Source organism: Miniopterus natalensis, chromosome 10 (assembly GCF_054644295.1).
Source record: "Miniopterus natalensis isolate mMinNat1 chromosome 10, mMinNat1.hap1, whole genome shotgun sequence".
NCBI lineage: Eukaryota > Metazoa > Chordata > Mammalia > Chiroptera > Miniopteridae > Miniopterus > Miniopterus natalensis.
This window is the reverse complement of record NC_142090.1, coordinates 49746221-49769990: the sequence shown is the minus strand read 5'-3', so window position 1 is coordinate 49769990 and position 23770 is coordinate 49746221. Positions and strand designations below refer to the sequence as shown.

The 23770-nt window shown below is 33.1% G+C and overlaps 1 protein-coding gene across 1 annotated transcript in view; it reads right to left on the bottom strand.

Moving 5' to 3' along the window:
• Positions 1 to 22368, bottom strand: part of CD36 (CD36 molecule (CD36 blood group)) — a 37701-nt gene extending 15333 nt beyond the window's left edge. Inside the window, exons 1-5 of the mRNA XM_016199836.2 lie at positions 22226 to 22368; positions 14605 to 14697; positions 13932 to 14125; positions 4692 to 4852; positions 418 to 565 (exon numbers count right to left, since the gene is read on the bottom strand). Coding sequence (XP_016055322.1) covers positions 418 to 565; positions 4692 to 4852; positions 13932 to 14051 — 429 coding nt within the window. The 5' untranslated portion in view covers positions 14052 to 14125; positions 14605 to 14697; positions 22226 to 22368. The remainder of the gene's footprint in view (positions 1 to 417; positions 566 to 4691; positions 4853 to 13931; positions 14126 to 14604; positions 14698 to 22225) is intronic.
• Between the last annotated feature and the right edge of the window lie 1402 nt (positions 22369 to 23770).

Sequence of the window (23770 nt, the reverse complement as noted above, 5' to 3'; positions counted from 1 at the left end):
CTATTGCCTGGCTGGTTGAGCATTCACCTATGAACCAGGAGGTCAGGGTTCAATTCCTGGTCAAGGTACATGCCTGGGTTGTGGGCTCAATCCCCAGTAGGGGGCAAGCAGGAGGCAGCCGATCAATGACTCTCATCATTGATGCTTCTCTCTCTCTCTCCCTCTCCCTCTCCTTTCCTCTCTCTGAAATCAATAAAACATTAAAAAAAAAACCAAAAAAGTTAAGTCCTATTTTTTTAAATGATAGGCTTTAAGTGGTCTTCCAATTCAGTTGATTTTTTTCATCTTTTCTAATGACCAAAACTCCATTCAAATAAAGACATAGGAACAGAATAAATACTATCTAATATAGTTCTAATCATGACATTAATTATAGCAGATTCTAGAGCATTTCAGAATAATATTTTGTCTACTCACAGCTACAGCCAGATTGAGAACAGTGAAATTGTCAGTCTCTGGTCCAACTGACAGTTCAGGTTCAAAGATGGCACTATTGGGCTGTACAAAATAGACTGTGTTGTTCATGGTGTCATGGGTTATATTTTCCTTGGCTAGATAACGAACTCTGAAATAAGGAATTAAATAAAATTCAAAATTGTGTGAAGTGAACATGAGGACTCAAATGCCATTCATTTGTACAAATACTTTTTCAGTACATAGAATATATCAGAAATTATGTTAAACAATTGGGTTAAAATGATAAAGAATCCAATGCTGGTCTCTAGCAAATTAGAGAAGGGGGTCTTGAATTTACATAGCAGGGGGGAAGTAATATGTGTTATTACAGGAATTTACACAGAGTTCATGGTAAAACACAGGACAGATACAAATCCAGGCTTGGGATAGTCATGGAAGACACATTTTGTAGCAATACTACATAAGTGGTCTGAATTACAAATAGAAGTTCAGTTAAATAAAACAGGTTTAGAAAGTGGCACATATAACGTAAGAAGAATATGGTGTAGTTTTAGAAATGCAAATGGTTGAATTTGCTTGGGTTATAAAGTGAGAGAGTAAGAAGAGTGATGGGAAATAAAGCCACTTAAATAAATAAGATCTCAAACATAAAGGGTTGTATCTCACACTCATATTTTTAGCCTTTATCCTTAGGGTAAGGAGGGGGCAGGAGAAAGGCTTAAGCAGGAGAATATTAAGAACACATTGTCTTAGAAAGAATGCTCAAAATACATAATCTATCTAGTTCTGGCCTTTCCCTCATTTTCCAGGACTTTAATGAGAATTAAATATAATTAATGGAATATAATTTACTTTTTACAAACTAATTTCCCTCTCCTTCCCTATATTGAATACTGGTTAGTATTCAATCAATATTCATTGATTTTAACATCTCTAGGTTTCAAAGTACCAACTACATTTTAGGAATGTGTTGAAGGGTGGTGATTATGGAGAAAAATCTTTTGCAAGTATAAGATATTTACTGAGATGAAATAATGCATACATCATTCATTGCGCTATCATATATTTGAATGTGTATGATGTAAGGTGAATAGATAACAAAGGTAGAGACAGAAAAAACATGGGACTGAAATGTAAAAAACAACTTTTCATTCAGGTATAATAAAAATTTAAATTTCTATAGGGTCTGAATTATGAGTGTCTTGTCCCTCCAGCTCAGTGCCTGGTGCATGCATGGTGAGTTCTCAGTAAATATTTTTGAATGAATAAATTGATGGCTCACATTATTTCAAAATAGAACTCCTAATCATCTAGAAAAAGATTTTATTTTTACAATCATTTCATTAAAGCTTTATTATTTATTCTCCTTTGAAACAGAGATGACTTTGACTTTTTGATAAAAAAGACATGCTAAGTACTAAAGACAATACAAAGAATACAAAAATCTAAAACAGCACCCAGGGCAGTTTATTTCTAGTCAGTTACTATTTTCTCTTACATAAATGTAAATTTAAAATTAGGTTACATGTTATTAACATTTAAAATTTAAATACTTTAATTTTCAGGAATATATATATATACATATTAATTGAAATAAAAGGTGAACAACTGTGACCTAAATTCTAGAGCTTACTTAAATTGTACTTACAACATTGTACCAGTAGATGGCACTCAATGAGAAAAATCCTGTTATTAGAATGCACTTTTATTAGAATGTGCTTTTTAAAAAAAGAAAATAATCACTTATTTGTTTGTTTGTTTAAAAATTAAAATGTACACAGTCTTTGGAAGGTGTTGGTTAAGAATGTCAAAGGGAAAAATCTGACATATTTTGCCCAAGACTGCTTTCTTTGTATTCCTGCTAAAAATAAAGTAAAATAATAATAATAAATAATAATAATAATAATGTTGGATCTGAGAATATCTGAAGGAATTACTAAATATTAATATAGATTATAGAGATGATGCAAGCTGGAATATATGTAATTAAGATCTCAATCCAGGAAATTTCATGCTTTGAGCCACGTTACACCTTGTCAATCAAAGTTTCATCAAAGTCGCTTAAGCGGCCATCAGCCAAATAAGCCTGTGGTTCTGTTTGAGAAAGAATATCGTCCCACACTTCCAATTTCAACTGGATTCAGAGCGTAATTTATGGGGAGGTAGGTTCACCTCAACAGATGGAAGATTCTCAAGCTATGAACTTTCTCTGAAAGGTGGTTTCCCATTATTTAAGGCATCCTAGCAGGCGCTACTGACTTAATTGTGGTGACACTGTGAGACAGGATGACCCCAATATGATCAGAAATCCCTTTAACATTGTTAATAAGTAGAAGTTTATTGTTTATAAACATTAGCTGCAAATCCAACTTGTCTCCTCCAACCCTCTTCCCATCATGGCCTCTCTATATGAATCTAGTATATCTAAACTGCCCATCCCCTTTTGTCCCCAAGAGATAAAAATTAAAACCTCTAACAATAATATATATATTACTTGTCATCTATCAGAGCAGGTAGGTGACATGTAATATATATATTACTAGATTCAATATTATGTTTATGTTTCCCCATATTCTCCATAAAGCAAAAAAACAAACAAAAAAAAACACACCCATAACCTCCCCACAAACAAACAAAAATTTAAACAGAAAACATAAGTTTTCAAATTCTAACAACTATTCTCTTTCCTCACATGTATCGAATTATCATATGATTTTTAAACAATACTCTTAGATATTCATTTGGGCGCATGTGGATTCTAGATTTTTATAGGTACACATCAGAGCTACAACATTTTTTTGAAACAAGATATTCATATAGGCCCTTTTTTTCCTTATAGGCTTTTGATAGTAGGACCATGAAAATAAAAATACTTTTTAAAGTAAGCTCCTCTTTTTTTTTGTAACGATGAAAACCAAGTCTTCTCTGACAGAGTTGTAAATAATCGTAGATGTGCATAGATGCAGGAGACAAAGAATAATTGCTAGGACACAATAGGCACCAAGGCCTTCTGTCCATCATGTGCTATAGCAATAGGCATTACCCACACGAGTGTCATTATTTCATTATATTTTGAGTGTGAGTTGTCAATCTAGAAATATAATAATGTATGGAGAGAAAAAATTATATAATTATAGATTATATAAAACAAATGAGATATTAAAACTTTTAATTATTAAAAAATCATTAAAATATATTTTGTGGTAAGAATTGATCATGGTATATAACTAGTTGTAGTCCTTGAGGGGAAAAAAATCACACATTTGTATATTAAATGATATAGCAGAACTTAAATATGGATCTCATAAATACATGCCTAATCCTTGGTTGTTAGAGTTTGTAACACCTCAACCTCTGCTTTTTTTACTTTGATAGTGGGGGGGGGGGGGGAGACACAGTCTTAAATAGGAGAAAACATACAAAAATCTAGGAGTTACCAGTTCCTAGTTCTGTATGAACATGAATAAATCCTATCACATCCCCTGGTGTGTTTTGTTTAATTGCAAAATGAAAAATTTTGGCTATTATTTCCCCCGTGTCCAAGATGCCATTCAAAAGTGTGTTAAACTATTAGGGAATGTGGGATAAATGTATAGCATATTCAGCCTCAGTGCTGGAAAATACATAATAATGTATTTGAAACCCCCATTTCATCTGGAAATTAGCTTGAATAGAAATCTTTAGCAGGTACTGTAGTTGTGTAAAATCAGTTTAATGTGGTTCTCAAGTGTAAGTGTGTATTGGAATCGCCTAGAGAGGTTTTTAAAACTTATTGTTGGTTTCCCACCCAAGAGTCTCTGATTGATTTGGTCTGGGGTAGGGCCTGAGGATTTGCATTTCTACCAAGTTCCCAGGTAATGCTGATGCTGCTAGCCCAGGGACCACACATTGAGAACCACTGATATAAACTATACATTAATTTAAAAATGTTAAAATACTCTAGTTTTTAAAATTCTGGTAGATTTTTTCCCCCATTGAGCATGCACATTTCAGATTTGTTGAGAATTCATTCCACAAGTGTAAAACACATATAACTTCTTAACTGTAGGACAGTTAATTGATGTTGGTCAATTTAGATGCACATCTATATTTCTTATCATTATTAAATCCTTAGATCAGAATTCTATATAGGCAGAAACAAAATATTTCAATGTATACTAGTGACAAGATAATATAAGTACATTTCAAATCAATGGCATTTATCATATGTAAGCCACTTTAGAAATACATATGGTCAAGGGAAGTGTGCCACTTACTTGAGGGAACTCACTCACCTGTATGTATAAGGACCTACTTGCTTAACCTTAACATTGCTGCTGTTCAACATCACTTCGTCTGGATTTTGCACATCAAAGATCCAAAACTGTCTGTAAACTTCTGTGCCAGTTTTAACCCAGTTTTTAAAAGCAATTGTACCTTCTTCAAGAACAACTTCCTATAAAAAAGAGAACAAGTTTTGGTTATTTCTTTAATGAATAAGGGCACTTCTGGGAATTTTCACCTTTAGTTAGCCAATGAAAAGATGATATGCATGTACCTTGTACATGAGAACCCTTGCAATCTTGCCACACACTTGCAACAGAAATGTTTCAACAAATTATTATAGCAACCTCTTTAGTTAACCTTTTACAAAAAGGATTTATGTGTAACACTGTACACGTGTCTGTTGATCTTAAGCCAATTACTACCAAGCCTTCTACAGAGACCCTGTGGCAATATTGCAGCAGTTAGTAACAACACAATTTACTAAGCAAATTTTATTAAAGCTGTTCCAAAAAGTTATTATCAGGTAGAACATTAAGTTTTCTTCGGTCCTCAGTGAGTTGAGTTGATGAGGCAAAACAGAAAAAGAGAGAAAAATCTAGTGGTCATGGAAGCTATTTTCTTCAAAAGCTGGACACTTCAGGGGATGATCACTTAATGTTTGTTAAGAAAACAAATGCTTCCTAATAAGCAACACAAAATTGACTCCCCCCCTTCAAAATCATGCTCAGTATGGCTTCCCTAACCCTCAATATATCTGCAGCAACCCAACAGTACACATTTCCAAAAATTACAACAGTCTAATTCATTATTATTAGGATACTTTTTCTAAATAAAATGATTAAATAAAGAAGTTTTCCTAGTATTCTTTTGTGAAATCCAATAAAAAATATTGATACCCCTTGTAGCGGGAAAAAACCACCAATGACAGAATCATAAACCCCTGTATTAGAAATCTATCCCTTTCTTTGGGAGCTTTGGGACTGAGTGGAAAGTCACCAAAACCCTCAGGGTTAATCTTGTTATCTTTAAAATAAAGGAGTTTTAGATGCTATCCCAGTTTCCTTCTACGGCTTTCCCTCTCTGAGCCGGAAGTCTATGAAGCTATAGTCACTAGTGCCAACAAAGGTGATTTTGCATCAGGGAGTATTTCCAATTAAGAACCTTGGAAAAAATGCCCAGATGGAAAGCTCCAACTTGCCTTAGTGTGCTAGAGGAAGGGGAAGAAAACTATTTCACAGAAAATGAACATGAAGAGGCCCATGAATATAGAAACACAATTTGACCTATTTTTTTCCTTCACCCGGAAGCATCAATTCATAGAATGATGGATCAGGAAAGGACACGGAACATTATCATCACATTTTTCTAGTGCGCACTCCGAGACTCTGAGAAGCCAGGAGGCTCGCCCAAGGATAACCTGGGCACATCGTGGCAGAGTCACGCTGAGAACCCCGGGCCCTGACCCTAGACTACTCCTCTTTTACACCATGCACTTTGTGCAACCTCTGCACTTAGTTGGGAAGAATCAAATCAAGTTTCATATCTTCAGGAAACTTTACTTATTGCTTAAAGCAGAGAATAGGGCAATTCCTTAGGGCGAACAAGGCACCACTCTAAAAACGCCATTACAAAATCCTGTTGTTGCAATAATTTATACTGGGTACACCGAGCTGCGAAAGTGATGGTAGGCACTATGACTTTCACCACCAATTGTTCTTGGAAAACCTTCCATTTGCTCCCAGAAAATTGGATTTCCGTACTAACAAGCCCCATATTAAGACAAAATTACAAATAGATAATGTGTTATGGCTATTCTTCTAAATGTAAAGATGTATAATGAGGATGTTGAAGCTGAAATCTATATAGAAGCTGAGAGCTGTATTAATTTACCTATTTCAAGAGACTTATGAAGGGAAAACATACATGACCCTATACATGTACACATTACTCTCACACTCTAAGAATCTTAAGGACTAATGCAATATAAATTATTTATCATGTACCTCTCAAGGCACATCGTTTAGTTCACTTCTTAATGAAAGAAAATCAATAAATGTTTATAGAATTGAAAACGGTCTGTGATGGAATGTTTTTAGCAGGACAGAAGTCCTCCCTCACTCTAATGCATATGCATTTAATGTCAAAAGACCCGGTAAGTGTAATATACCTTTCTTCTAAAGGCCATAAATCAGTTTGCCTTAATTGTTAATCTGAAGATTAAAAAAAAAATAGAAATGTTGAAACACAAAGATTTGAAATGGATGCTTTGAATTATCTACTGTTAAAATTAGGGTCATCTAAACCCATCCGATTTTTTCAGAGATAGAAATGGGTCACAGAGAAAACAGATGTCTGATTCAATGACATATGACACTTTAGTAGCTGATAATAATAATAATTAAAAAAAATACAGGTATTTTCACTGCAATTTTGTGTAGTTTCCGCATCATCATGATTTGTTCAGAGACAAAGAGAAAAATATTGAAGCAGTCAATATAGGAATGCATTTCTTCTGGTCCTAACACGATTATATGTATTAGAAAATTGTATAGCCATTCCTTGACTATCAAGGCTAAATATGTCACAAGTTCTTTTTTTTTTTAAAGGAGTAAAAGATTTTATGTCCCTTGTGAATTTTAAAGGCCTTGATTTTTAAATTGGATTTGGACTACCCAGTCGATTCTCCAAATCCTTCACTAAATTTGAAGTGTAAAGCTGATCACTATTGCACAGAAAAAGTAATATAATTTAAGATCCTCTGACTTAGTTGATGTGTACATCAGTATCTGTCCCTGACTTTACGTATACAGACTATCCAGCCCCAGTAATGGCTGGGTTCTAACCTTGTGACTCTCATGGCATGGTTTCTAGCTGGGTTGGAAAGCCATTGATTTTGAAACTTCTATTCTAGTTCATTAATCTAAAAACAGATATTTATGATAGTGATATATTTTATCTAGTCACACGCTCACTTGATTACTGTTGTTGCAGGAAAACAGTACCCATCTACATGACTGACAACTGTATGTAACTACAAAAATGCCCTTGAAATCTTCCTATGTGTGGAGTATGTAGGGTACAGTTGTAGAAAAGACATTGTCCCATTTCTCAAGGATATTATAAAACACTAAGAGGCAGAATCATGCATAGCAGATTGTAATCAATGAGTTAGACTCCCTTACCCTACCCCCTCCCTGACCAAGTACGGTGGCTTCTTCCCTCAAAGCATAGAGTGACATGGTTAAGAATGAATCTAAGATGCTATGAGTTTGACCCTGAGTTTGGTCATGTACTAACCATTTAAAATCAGGCAGATTATTAAATTATTTTTGTACCTCAGTTTCCTGATCTGTAAAATGGGAATATTAGGTTAAACCATATGAAATTATTATTTTTGAAAGTCAACATTAGTTGCATATAGTTTAAGTAAGTATTTATTCTCATAGTTTGTTATAAATATTAATAAATATGAGCACTTAAAAAGGTGTTAGCAGATAAAAAGCATTCAATAAACTCATTACCTATTATTACTATATAAATCTTACCCACTCTTTAGAGGAAGAATGCTAATGTAATTTACTCCCAGATTGTTTTAACTGATTCATTTATATTATATACTATCTAAACAAGTCATGTGGCAACAACTCATGTAATATCCCATGAAACTCATTTTTCTGCTACTTAATCATTTTTGTATTTATACTCACCACAGTGAAATGAAAACTTCCTTGAAAAGCAGAAACATACTGAAAATAATCTTTTTCTCTCCAAGCACTACCACAACTTGTTCTGTTAGGTACAAGCAATTTCCTCATGTTAAAAAGTATTTCTCATTTGTGTGTGTGTGTGTGTGTGTGTGTGTGTGCGTGCGCACACTGAGAGAAAGAGAATGAATTAGAATATTTGTGGTGCTGAGTCAAAAAAATGGCCTTAGTCTCAGTTACAAAGTTATCAGTTAAAACCCAGAATGAAATTCAGTGAAACAAATTGAATTTAATATTTCTAAAACTCAGGAAATTAGCCTCCAGGAATTTATGTGAGAACCTAAAATGAGACATTTAATATTTGGCATGAAAAGTAAACTATGTTGATATTACATTGGGCTGGAAGAAGAAAATTATATATGTTTAACTGTTATTTCTTGAAACATTGTTTTTAAATAATTTTATTATTACAATTAAAATGCAAATATTTCTAGTGTTTAATCCATTTTTATTACTATATTAATTTAAAAAAATTTTTGAAATGTATCGTACTCATATATTGTCATTACACTTTTTAACATTCTACCTTCTTTAACCACAAGTATTTCAGGCATTTCTTTTTGAATTTTTTTTTAAATATATCTTTATTGATTTCAGAGAGAGGAAGAGAGAGGGAGAGAGAGATAGAAACATCAATAATGAGAGTCATTGACCAGCTGCCTCCTGCATGCCCCATGCTGGGGATAGAGCTCAAAACCCCGGCATGTGCCCTGACTGGGAATTAAACCTCGATCTCCTGGTTCATAGGTCCATTCTCAACCACTGAGCCATGCCAGCTGGGCTTGAATTTTTTAAATATTACAAAAATGTACAAACTATTTTGTTTTATGTAGAAATACTATAAGCATATATTATGAAATTAATATAAATGTAAATTAATTTATATTATTAAAATATGGTCTATTGATTCCACAGTCTAGTCATTTTAATGAACATACATAATTATTATTTCAATTTACTTTATCTGAAAGCATTCATTATAAGCTACTAAAGGATCATTCTTTCCAAGAATTGGAGGAAGTAAAGGATGGTATAATTGAATGATAATATACTTGAACATTAGTCTTTTAATAGGTAAATAAAAAGAAAACTTTAATTCCCTTATTGGTGTTCTATAGTTAATACCATAGGGAAATTAAATTAAAATTTATTTGAAATTAGTTATGTTACATAATATTAACTAAACATTTATCAAGTGATATTAACATAGTCGAGTGATAAATTATCTTTTATAAATCGTGGCAGAACTTTGACCTGTTTCCAAAGTGCTTTTGTAGTTTGCAGATTTGTGGCAGTTTAAGCTATTGACTTTTAGTTTATTTAGCAAGATTACATAAACCTGCTGACTCAACACAAATCTATTAGGAACCACAGTATAAAATGCTGGTCAGGAAGTTTTCTACTATAATCCATAAAAAAGCATGAAGTTCCTAAAAAACATCCTTTGGAAATAAAGGAATATTTCTGAGCTATTTTAGACCATTTCAAACGCTAGTATCAGGGTGTCATCTTTTAGAACAGGAAGGTACCATAGAGTTCTGACTCTATACTTTATAAATAACATAAAAATATAATATGATTTTCTAACATTTTTCAATTAAACACTTTAATTCTTTTTTTTTTTTTAATGGTGCTTGTGTACAGGTAATAACTTTCCCAATTTGCTATTAGTCAATTAAATGAAGAAAACAATCTTCAATGAGTTCCAATGATAAACAAAAACTGACCAGTAGGATAATTTGTATATATTTATAAAATAACAGCAATAACCCAGTGCTCCCGAGGCAAGGATAAGACAATTGGCTCTCTGAGTTTTCACACAATTCAGACATCTGACTTTTACTATATGCCAAACTGATAGATATGCCAATCTCATTTAAAAAACTAGTTTGTAAACTAAATAAAAAGAAGTCTTATTTAAACAAAGAAAATAGTTCCAACATCTTTATATGATTAAAATTGCCAAGGTAAACATGGTTATATAGAAATGTGAGACGACATCAGGCTCAGCTGTAAATGTACCACAGACCTTGCCCATTGAAGGGATTCTGAGACTGTCTTAGGTGATGGATATGTAGCTGGGATATAATGTACGCTATCATTTAATAGACTTTTGGAACACTTTCTTCTCTCAAATTTCAGCTTTGTACCTCTTCCTTCTTCCAGAGTCTATATCCATACTATTCCCTTTTGTCGTGTAAAATATTGCACAGAAAACCCTCATTTCAAAACAAAAGGGAAAGCACTCTCTCTCTTTGTTTCCTCTCCCCCACGCCCTATTACCTTACCCTGCTGAAATTATGCATTCAGAATCTTAGTGCCACGTTTTAAACAGTATTTCCTTAAATTTCACCTGCCTGAGAATATTTTATTGTCTTTCCTTGAGTGTTGGCCTCCTCTTAAATGCCAAAAAATTATGCTCTTTTGTCCTTATTTCTTCACGTAAAATCATTTCTTTGCTTTCTGTTTCGTCTTCCCCCCTCTGAAGTATGCACACGTCATGTAGTTTTCTCTCTACTCCTTTGTCTCTACAGTCATACTCTCTGGAAAGCAAATCACTGTTTAGTTTTATCTGTAATCTGTATGGCAATAAGAAAGTCTATTTGAACTCTGACCTTTGAAATACACACTGGTGTGCATATGAAACCATTTATAAAACCTCTGTGTTGTATTCTTCTAAGGCACACACTTCTCTTGGTAACTCCGCTGAGTATGTAGTTTGTATTCCTGTCTCCCTCAATTTAATCCCTCTGTCCTAACTGCCACTGCCTCCGACCCCCCTCAGTGCTTTCTCTGCAGCCTGTCACACTAGAACAGTGCCTTTTGTTACAGAGTATGCTAAGATCTTTCTCAAAGAGAGCCATAAATCCTCCTGGAACCTTTTTCCATGTTTTGCATTTTCGTCTTACTTTCCAACACTTTCTACTGTAGCTAAAGGACAAGAAGCACCATCGACTTTCTGCCTTGAGATTGCCGAGGCTTGGAAGCTGACTCCTCCTTTTGGCTAGGTGAGGGTCAAGCTGTTTTAAGATCCTGTGACTGTAAAATAGGTGAAATAATAGTACCTTCTCATAGATATTTGTGAACATTAAATAAACGAGTGCATATGGAACTCTTAGTAGCACTAAATAAATGTGAGCCGTTTGATGATACGGATCTCTAACTGTACCCCTACCAAAAAACATACACCAGTGACTATTGCCTGTCGCATCATTAATGAAATATTCTTCTGCCTGGTGTCCAAAGCTTTCTAAATCTTACCCCATGTGGTTGCTTTTCTAACCATCTCTTGTTAATACTGTATTTTTAGCACATCCTCTATATTCTTCCTTTCCTCTTCACAATGTTTAATTGCACTTTCACAAGTTTTCCCATAATATTAATAGGTGTTTTCATGCCTTTATTTCAGCCTCTTTGAACTTTCAAAATTCTATAATTCTTCAAAATCCAACTCAAATCTCACCTTCCTGAAGTTATTGAATATGAATACTCTCTTTCTAAATAGCATTTATTTTTCCATATTATACATGTTAGAATTCAATTCTAAAAGTCTCATGGACCTCTATTTTTTTACAATGTGCTTTCTCCCAGTTAAAACTTAAATTTGAGATAAAAATTTATTTTATCCTTTCTTAGTCTCTATACAAAAGCAAATTTTTTATGTATCAAAAGACTTATTTTCTCAGGGTTAGCTATTATGAACATAGAGACAAATATGAAACAATTGAAATAGACGCTAGCAGTTTGTATGCCACCTAACAGATGGTCTATATGTACTAATATTGTTGAAGTAAGTGATGATCAATAATCAGCTACTGATCAACAATTATGTATCTGAAAAAATAGTCTTAGTCTAAAATTCTGTGCAGTGGGTGATTATTGTGATGTTTCTATTCTGGAGACTTTTCCAAAAGATAAGTGGTAGTCTATGTGTTAGCACACACACATTTCATTCTCTTTCCACAGAAGATCCAGGAGGTGAGCAGAGTTTACAGAGTAGTGAATGTGTTATGCAATGGTGATTCCATCTCACACTGTTACATGAGCTTCATCTCATGATCTAGCTGTCTCTATAAACCTACATCAAAAGTAATATCAAGAAAATTGAGAATTCCAAAGAAGGGGATGACTTTCAATTTATAATTTTGTTTTCCAGTTAAATTCTTGGGGCTGAAGATTTACAATCTGTTAGCAATAGAGAAGCCAGAAATGACTATATTATTATGGAGCAAATATAGCATGCAAATATAAAAAACTATAACCTCAAAAATGTCTTATTTTTCTACCTTTTATAGTAAGAGCAGTTATAATGGTATAGTGAGATTATTTCTTTTAACTTTAAAACCTTTATAATTTAAAAAATATATATCTTTATTGACTTCAGAGAGAGGAAGGGAGAGAGAAATAGAAATATCAATGATGAGAGAGTCATCATTGATCAGCTGCCTCCTGCACGCCCCCAACTAAGGATTGAGCCCTCAACCTGGGCTTGTGCCCTGACCGGGAATCAAAGAGCGATCTCCTGGGTCCTAGGTTGATGCTCAAAGGCTGAGCCATGCCAGTCGGCATAAAACCTTCATAATTTTTTAGCCAATGAAAGAAATAGAAAATAGTAATTTTCATCATGAGTAACTAGATTTAAAATTAATTCTTCAGATTAGTCAATTAAGTCAATGCTTCCTTGAAGTAAAACAGTATTTATTGATATTTCTAGTAAGATTAAGATGACAAATATAGATGAATGGAGGAAGAAGATAAAGGCCTTAGCAGTAACAGAAATTTGAGTATAAATTGGTACATGTAGCCCATTTTATGATTTAATTTTTGTTGTTCTCCATTGTTCACTGTACTTATTAACCTTCTATCTAGGCCTTTGCCATCTAATCAGGCTGAGAATTGACGCCAGTACTCAGACATGTTTTATTTGGCCAGGATTATCTTTTGAAAATAGAAACATGCATGCCTTTGGGTAGGGTACACATTCTCATGTTCACAATAGTTTTACAAAAAATTTCTGGTCCATTATTAAACACAATTATGTTTAAATGAATACATATAATATGTATTTATAGATTTATATTATGTATGTTATATATTATATATTATAAATTTACATTTACTTTCCTCAGTTTTAACCAAGGTACATTTACTTTTACACATGCACCCTCACAGAATATACTTACCTATTTTTTACTCAAAAGCATGCTCTTTAAACAGTTATTTCAACTAACCTGCATGCATATGAATAGCTTTTATCAGAATTTGAATATTTATACTTAAGATAGCAATTCATTCATGGTAAATATATATTATACTTTTAACATTTCTCTACTGTGTACAGTTGCAGTGGCTCATAATCACTTTTGTACCAAGGACAAAAAGTTACCAGTTACCATGAAATATAAAACAGGTACCCACGGCGAACAAGGGACAGAAGATAGAATGAATCAGAATGACAAAAAACATCCTTTAGGCTACTTGTACCTTTTTAATTGTCTTCCCAATAAGCAAGTCTCCCACTGGCATGAGAATGCCTCCAAACAAAGCCAGCACAGCACCGATCACAGCACCGGCAAGAAGCCCATGGTTTCGATCACAGCCCATCTTTCTTGTTCAGGGAAAAGTTAAGGTTCGGCACCTGTGTCTTTCAAACTCCCAGGTTTCCAAGAACTCTGGCTCTAGCATTAGAAACAGATCATAAAACAGAAGCTTAAATATCAATACAAACAGATCAAAGTACAAAGAAAACACGTTATGAAACAGGTTATTTTCCCAGTTATCAATAAACAAATGCTTTTCTTGTTGTTTTAAGAGCCTGATTTTCTAAATGAAGTCCTCCCCTTGCTTGCTTTTTGCTACCTACCCGTGGTAGAAATTAAAAACACTGTCACATACAGCATTTCTTCAAAATTTTCCTCCCTAGTTTTTTTCTATAGATAATTAACATTGAAATCTTATCTAAGGAGAATGTGCTTACTGTATCTCACCACCCATGTCCCTTAGTCTGTGACAGTTGCACCCTCTCCCTCTCTATCTGCCTTCTCCACTCAAACATGCACACCACCCTGGGGTTTTTCTTCACACTGAATGTGTGTGGGCAGATGTCTTCTCTGTCTAAGTGCTAAGCAAGTATGGGGACATTTTCTCCTTATGATACCTTATTCACAAATGGACAGCAAGGTATGGATTTTACAGACAGCGATTTGATGAGTTTCAGAAAGAATCAATTCTTCTAACCACTGTCAGCTATCTGTTAAAACAAAAAAACATGGGTAAACTGGGAAAATACAATATTAGAAAATTAATACTAGAATGCTAATATCATCAAAACTATCATTACTATGAAAAGGAAATCCCATTTTCATAACTATTGACCTCAGGCCTAAATTGTTTCTTGTACTGTTGAAAACATTGAAATATTTTAAATAACTCTCCTTTACTTTCAATGTTATTGTTAATAATTGACTTTTGGTTGGAGTAAAGGTGCAAAGAATTTGAAGAAATTATATAAAGGAAAAGGTGCCTAGTTTTAATGCTAAGTACTTTAATGCTTTGTCACTAGTCTCAAAGAATTTTTTTATGTATTCATTTGCAATATCATTTATATTGTCATGGGCAACTGATTTATGCCAACTCTGTTAAAATTAATTAGTTTGTGCCAGTTTGTATTTCACCTAGTCAATATTTTTAATATCTTTTTACTATGTAGTTGTTTCATAAGGACTGGAAGAAAAGGATTGGTGGAATGAATGGATCCTCTTGTAACAAATTTACTAAGAATCTGTTACTTCTAATATTTGAAGCCACATTTGCTTGGGCTATTACAATTGTAACAGCATTTTTTAAAATGGGGTTTACCTGACATTGATGGACAGTCGGAATGCTTTGAAGCTTATTAACAAATATTCCCTACTTCAAAATGCCTATGGCCAAAGAAAACATAAATTCCTACAGAATGTAGGGATCTCAGATTTCCCTCCACAGTTTTGTTGCAACACTTGAACCAGTCTTTTGATTTTATTAGTATTTATTTCAAACTGTGGAACCACTCAGTTTTTTTAAAAAAATGTTATTGGCATAGCTAAGAAAATACTGGTAAGAAAATTTTTAAAAAAGTAGACTGTCCCCCCAAAATGGAGAAATATAAATGTCACAAAGTTTTTCCATGGCAATTTTATTTATTTTTACTTTTTTTTTTTAATCCATTGTGATTTCTCTCTACCTATGCCTTATACCTAGGAGACTTCCACTGTAAGTCAGGAGGTAACAAACTCATTCACTGAGGTCCTGGTGGCTAAGAGGATAGAAGGGCCATGAGTGTCACATCGTTTTTCAAATGTAAAAGGAAAACACATAAGCCTAAACATTTGACTTATTTTTCCTGTGGAATTTTGTGTCATTGAGCAAGTAGGGTTGGCTTTTTATTAATTGCTTGGAGGCAGAGTATGAAGAATACCTTTCCCTGCCCTCTAAAATCATGCAACATGCTATCACCTACAGCTTTGTCCAGACTTGTCATAATACAATAGAACAAGTTATTTAAAGTTGATAATAAGGACTGGATAATATCAGGTAGAATTACCTTGCAAAGTATAAGTATAACTATACAGTACCTTAAACTTTTTTAAAAACATATCTTTTTAAACAACCACAGCAGTTGCTAAGTACAGAATATTACCCTGCTATAAACAAATAACCATATTCAAGGTAGCTAATTAAATAATATTTACTGAAAGCCCATTGCATAGACCATCCATCAACTCTTATTTGTAAGTTATAACCTAAAGTTGCAATTAAATACGGGGATCCAACTTGGTATAACTAAGATTAGTAGACTAGAGATTAAACCAAAACCTGATTTGCCACTCTTTTGCCTGGTGACCATGGGAAAGCCTTTAAATTTCTCTATACCTCAATTTCTTCATGTGCAAAAAAAAGATATGAAGACCAGATACATTTTTAATTTAAGCCTCTGAACCAGATTGTTACATGGAAGACCAATATGCAGAATTTTTATGATTACAGCAGTGGTGGGGAACAAGGGACCCTAATTTCTAAATTGGCTTCTCTGACACTCTCCTTCTCACATTTAGGAAGCTCTAGGAGAATCTCTGTAGAGCCCAGTGGCTTTGCAAGCCTATTTAAAAATTGAGACAAAAAATCCATAGTGCCAACTTCCAGTTTTATTTATTATATAACATCATGAATCTTTCTAAAAAATACAACTCAAAGATTAAGTCATCTTTTTTGGAAAGTTATTTCATGTCTTATATAAACTTCACTAAAATTATACAATATTAATGTCATTTGCAAATCAGACAGATGGAATATTAAATGATTTGAAAATTCCAATTTTATTGTTGCCAAAATAGATATATGTGCATATATTTGCTCCTTTCCAGATTCTGTGCCATAATGTAGTAGTGACTCTATCTGACTCATCCAGAATCTTTCTCTTTTATTCAAGCAGCCCCCTGTGCTACAGGGAGGAGTTTCTACAAAGAGCAAGCAGTCCCAAGAATGACCACTTGAGGTCCCAGGAGGCAGACATGGTTTCCAGAGCCTCTGCCTCTAAAGCTGAAAACTCATTACTACTTTTTAGAACCCTGGGCCCAGAAATGTCAAGTAATGGGGATGCCTGGGTACTGCTTACACACCGGCAGCTGTAAGCTTAAAATTGCAGTGAAATCGTGTACATGCCCCAAGGCTGTCGAGCCAGGTTCATCAGAAAACAGAAATGAAAGGAAATTTATTCTGTAGAATAACATGTTTGGACAGTTATTTGTCTAACACCAGTCTGGATGATACATAAGCAAAGATACACGTACTATCCTGACATTACTTCAAACATGCACTAATATTTTTGAGAAAGAGTGAGAGAGAAGGAGAGAGAGAGATTAAGTTTCTTTACTTTTTAAAATTCTGATTGATTCACTTTTGTTAACACGGTGTAAGTTTACATTTTTTCCTTAAGAACAGGCAAGATATTTGACATACTTGTGTTCATTTATTATCCTCAGTGCCTTGAACATAATCATGAGTAATTAAGTATTGCTATTATAAATTATACTTTAACACTATGCTTTATATTACAAAATTACAATCAGTTTTATTCACTTGAGGCAGAGGAAGGCCTACTATATTATGTAAGACATGTATTGAGCAAATAAGGGAAAAGTTCAGGCCACATCACACATTCTATTCAACAGCTTCTCCACTTATGTTTACCCTCAGAAAAAAGGTGTAGTTTGTCCCCACTTTTCTTTCAAATTTAGATATTGAGAGCATGAAAAATTTGTGTCTTACAAACTTAGTTTTCTTAATAACACAGCTCCTTACATATTAAAATAGGTAATTTATTTCACTTGCTAATTAAAGATTAATTCTTATTCTTTATTGTTATTTTTCCTTCATACAAAATACACAAGACATTGATATCTGTAATAATTTGTTTCTTGCTTAAAGTACCTAAATTCAGAAAGTAAAGATTAATCACAGGTACAGAAAAGAAAACTTATTATTGAGACTTCTGTAAGGAAGGAAGAAAAAAATAAAAAGACGTGTTTTAAGTTATGACTATTATACTTTCCATGAGCCTATAGGGAAATCAGCTGTATCCTCTCGGCTTATAGATTATAAATCCAACTCCTTTTGTAGAATTAGTGAGGGTATCTTATTCCTTTGGGCTATATTTGAAAGAATAGAATTTTTCTTTTTCTTTTTTTTACTATCAGATTGCCAGAGTATTTCTAGAACTAATTTATGATCATTATGCCTTTCCTCTGTGTTGAAAACCTGGTGGTAGAAACTGAGAGGCTGGGCCATAAGAAGCCTCTCCAATATAGAGGCCAGAGAATCAGAAGATTTCCAGAGAATCTATAATTATTCCCATGTGTAGGTAAAGTTGTGTTCCCTGGGAAGCTCCACTCAGAAAGAGTAGGGCCCAGAGATAAAGTTTCCTGGGATGTGAACTACAAAACTTGAAAAAGTTTCAGATGACAAGAGTAATTGTATCATAAATGAATGTCAAGACCTGGATGACATTTTCTTACTCATGAGTGAGTAGCACTGCAAATTTCCTATTCTATCCAGCTTCCAGCATTTCTTCCAGCTTCCTTAAAATAGAAAAACAGCCCCCACTACCTGTTATCCACTACTCACACATTGTTATTCTTTTGATATAATCTTCCTCACCTAATAAATCCAATATCTGCTCACAAAAACAATTTTGGAGTTTTATTTTTGAGGGAGTGGTTAATGAAATGATGACAGTTAGCTTTCAAAATTAATTAAACCCCTTTTCACACTCTTACCCTACACCCCACCTAGATGTGTTTACAAAAACATGATTTCTTAGACATGATGAAGATTCAGATTAGAATCCAAGTGAGTTGAAATGGGTGTAAGTAAATCATTTAAATCTGGTTATGCTTTATCAACTGGAAAGATAAGTACTTCATAAATTTCTGTTTAGAGATAGAATTCTTTCAAATCAAATTTTACATGCAATCTCAATATGTAAAGATAATTTTGTTTTTGTTTGTTTTTTAAAGAAGCCATTCTGTTCAAAAGGGAAAGAAACTGTGGCCCTTTCCTATTCCAGTCAGACCTTACTTGGCTTCTGCGCCATCCCCACTGAACCCAATGGCTCTGCAGAACATTTTTAAATAACTAGATTAAGAGACCTCCAACATCTTTTCTTATTGAAGTTACCACAACCCTTTTAATTTATATTTGCCTTTCCATCCTATCAGAACATGTGGAAGTAAAAATATATAATAGAAAAAAATTATAGACATCTATATTATAAAACAATACTACACTAAATTATAATTTTCAAATGTTACAATTTAAAACTTGTTTTGGTGGTAGTCTTGAAAAATTAAAACAGTAAGTATATTGGATTTTATATATTTAAGGGTGTGTCTAGAAACAAGACTACCTTTTGGAATACTTTTTAGAGTACTTGATTACAGCGATTACTATAGGTTTGAAATGATTAGAGTCATATAGGTTTAGGTTTAAATGAGATTATCTAGAGCCATTCTTAATCTTTGAACCCTACACAGAAATGCTATTATCAATTTTCCACCCCAAATTCTACTATAATAGTAAGATATCATAAGATTTGTAATGGTTAAGATACTGGGCTTTGAAGTCTAGTAATTTAGGTTCAATTCCAAGTCTTAATATTATGGTTTCTCTGTGACTCAACTTTCTCTAAAATGGGTATATTATACATTAAATGAGGCAGCAAATGTCAAGTAAAATTAAATGAGGTAATGTATAAAAATTCCTATCATAGTTAATATTATTGTTATATTGAAATGTTATAAAACATTATGTTAAAAACTATAGCATAATAAATGTTATTTTATATTGACCAAGTATTATTATAAAAAACTGATAAATGTATACAGTTTATGTAAACAGGAATGATTATTTGCAAAACAGTTTATAATATAATCTGATAAAATGATTTAATCTTTTTATATACAAAAACTTAGAAAATCATGCAAATGGAAAGAAAGCTACTGGGTTATAAAGTGCTACTTGAAACCTTTTCCATGACTTGGGCCAGTGAACTAAAACACATTGTGATTAAATCAGAAAAAAGTTACAAAATTAGTTCCTTCAGGAACAAAAAATCCATAAGATTCAAATGTGTTTGAGTAAACATCCCCAAATATTTTCATAAAAAATAAAGGTGGAAACTATAACTTCAGAGGTAAATTCCAAAATTTTCAGTGTACTATGTCCAAGTACCTTTCCAATTATAATTATGATATTCCTCCCAGGTTAACCTATTGTATGATGACTGTGTATTTCATTTATTGTTCTGGTTTAATAATGATTCTGGTAAATGAAAATATGTCTTTATATTTCTTCTTTCATAAATTTCAATGGACCATTGGAGTCTCTATATAACAAACCTTTTTAAAATTTAATTTTGGTTATTTTGTGAACCAATATTAAAAGCAATGTTTTTTTTTAGATCCACAAGATATTACTGGCAAGGATTTAGACTAATAAGGTTTGTTTGGGTAAAGAATCTAAAACTTCTGATAAATCCAGAAAAACCTGATAGGAATACTACAAAAGATTCATACTTGTCAGAAATTTAATAAAAATAACCTTGGGCACACACACACAAAAAAGACATTATCAACTTAAAATCGTATAGAAATGGACTGAAAAGTACATGCAAATAATTTAAAAATATATTTCGAAAAATATATTTCACCAAGTTACTTGATAATTTCACTAACTATTTGAGATTTACTCTAGAGAATTTGTGCCATTTATGGTTATGTATGGATTCATTTAGTGTGATTAAATTGAAACTTTTAATTTCTTCAGAATGATTTATCTTTTATTTATACTTGGTTTCATCATTCAAAAAAATAATTTTCCCAGTGATCTCACTTCTAGGAATATATTCTAAGAATCCTGAAACACTAATCAGAAAGAATATATGCACCCCTATGTTCATAGCAGCACAATTTACAATAGCTAAGATCTGGAAACAGCCCAGGTGCCCATCAGTAGATGAGTGGATAAAAAAGCTGTGGGACATACACACCATGGAATACTGTGCAGCAGTAAAGAAGAAGGATCTTGTACAATTTGGGACAGTATGGATGGACTTGGAGAATATTATGCTAAACGAAATAAGCCCGGCAGAGAAAGACAAACATCATGTGATCTCATTTATATGTGAAATCTAAACAACATAATAAACTGATGAACGGAATAGATTCAATGACATGGAAGCATGGATCAGACTAACAAGTCTCAGAGGGAAGGTGGGGGTGGGTGGGTAGGTGGACAGAGATTAACCAAAGAACTTATATGCACATATGCATAACCCAGGGACACAAAAGATGGTGGGGAGAGGGACTGGGGAGGAGGGTGGGATGGGGTGGGAGGGGTCAATGGGGAGACAAAGGGACATCTGCAATATTTTGAACAATACAAAAATAAAAATATTAAAATTTAAAAGTAAAATTTAAAAATAATAATTATTATTACTAATAATATTTGTAATAAGCTTCCTAAATAACCTAAAACACCAATTTTGTTTTATTTTTATTCTGCTACATAATTTTATATAATTTACGCTTGGGTCAGTGATAAAATCTAGAATCATTATTTTGGAATTGATATTATTTACCATTCCCAGATAAATTATAACCTTTGTTCATTTAAAAAAAGTTAATAAGAACATATCCAAATACACATTGCATTTAACCATGTAGACAAAGTTAAATTCACCAAAAATTGAGTAATTCAGATAGAAAATTAAATAAAATAATGACTCTATAAAGCAATATGTAGTTAACAATTTCATACAAAATAGCATTTTGACATAAGAGTGGCAAGTCATTTACACCAACTAATCCTACTATATTAATTTAATTTATGATGATTTCCATTCATAATTTAAATTAAATATCATGTATAAATAGCCTAAATATAGAGTGAAAGTTTTACAATAATCTAATTGGATTGTAAATCATTTTAAATATTAACAAATAAATGTTTAAAGAAAAACATAACATTTTAAACATCAAGAAGTGAAATGTCATTGACCATTAAACAAGGTTTTATATCTTTTAAACATATAAAGTCTAGTGATTTTAACAAAACAGCTACTGCTTTTTGTTGTTGTTATATAACTTCTTAAAAGTGTTTATATACTATAGTGGTATCATCTATCACTTGGGAGACAGAAATCTCTTATGTTTAAAAAACAAACAAAAAAATATATGACTTACCTTTAAAAAAGCTAAGAAGAATTTTTCAACCAAATGCGCCAACATTTGAACAGACAGTTCTTAGTAGGACCAAATGACCTTCTGCAGAAAAAACCCTACCCTAAAATCCTCATTACATAAAGTGTGTGAGTTTAAATACGCTTAAAAAAAAAAAAAAAAAAAAGGGCACAAGGTCCTCAAGTCCCAGTGAGTGGCTTGTTGCCAGAGAAATTACAAAAAAAAAAGGACCCACACACCCACACACATCACACAACTGGTATGGCCCTTAAGAGTCTATTTTTATCGTCTGGAAAGGACCCATTACCTATATCTGAGATACTCGGCAGCATTTTATTTATTTATTTTTTTGGCCATTTGCCCATCCAACTAAGTCAGAGGCCAGGGAGGAAAAGGAACTGAAGCTGCCTGCAACACATTTTGTCTTACCACACAGTTACTCTAGATGATGAACTAGGGCTGTGAGTCTGAAAAGTGTAAATTAGGGAGATTAATCAGAGTTTCACTTCCCCGTCATGATTAGCTTGCCAAACTCATTTCATGAAATTTAAATAAAACACACGTTTCTATACAGCATGAATCTGAAGCACATTGAGGCCAATAACCTTGAAAACAGTTGGAAACTCTGTCAATCAAGGAGGACAAACAGACTTTTAAAAAGGAAATGGCCTATTGTTCTAACTGGAAGTTCTTAACTCTATCATTTTCTGTGAGTTTTGTAAAAATTTCATGGGTACAGAAAAATTCCCCTATAAAAATCAAAATATTAAATTCCTCTTAAATTTTTTCAGCCAAAACACAACTATCAAATAAGTTTTAAATAGAATTACTATTTATTTTTTTAAATGTATCTTTATTATTGAAAGTATTACATATGTCCCCCCTTCTCCCACTGATCTCCTCCCCTCTTCCCCCCTAGGCCTTCACCACACTATTGTCTGTGTCCAAGGGTTATGTTTATAGGCATATAAGTTCTTTGGTTAATTACTATTTAGAATGACCTTTTAATATATATTTTAAATATGTTTTTATTGATTTGAGAGAGAGAGGAAGGGAGATAGATAGAAACAGATAAGAAAGAAACATTGATCAGCTACCTCCTGCATGCCCCCTACTGGGGATCGAGCCCTCAACACAGGCATGTGCCCTGACTGGGAATTGAACCAGTGGCCTCCTGGTTCATGGGTTGGTGTTCAACCACTGAGTCACATCAGCTGGGAAATATTTTTAAAAGTATATACATGATTTACTTTTAAAAAAAAGTCATTAATTTTAAATCTTATCAAAATACAAAGTATTGCACTTTGGGGGGGGAAAAAAGACCCTAAGTATTAAGAATCCATTCTTACAAAACAATTTTCAGAATCCTATAGACAAAATCAAAATCTTCAGAAGGTTAAACTGTCACCTATCAGACATGGCTCTAAATAAATGCTTCCAAGGCAACCTTGAACTAAAGCAACTTGACAAAAACAGGCTGATATATATTTAGTTCATTACATTGGACTTAAAGCAGTTCTTATCATTGGCTTGCTCCTGCTATTCCTT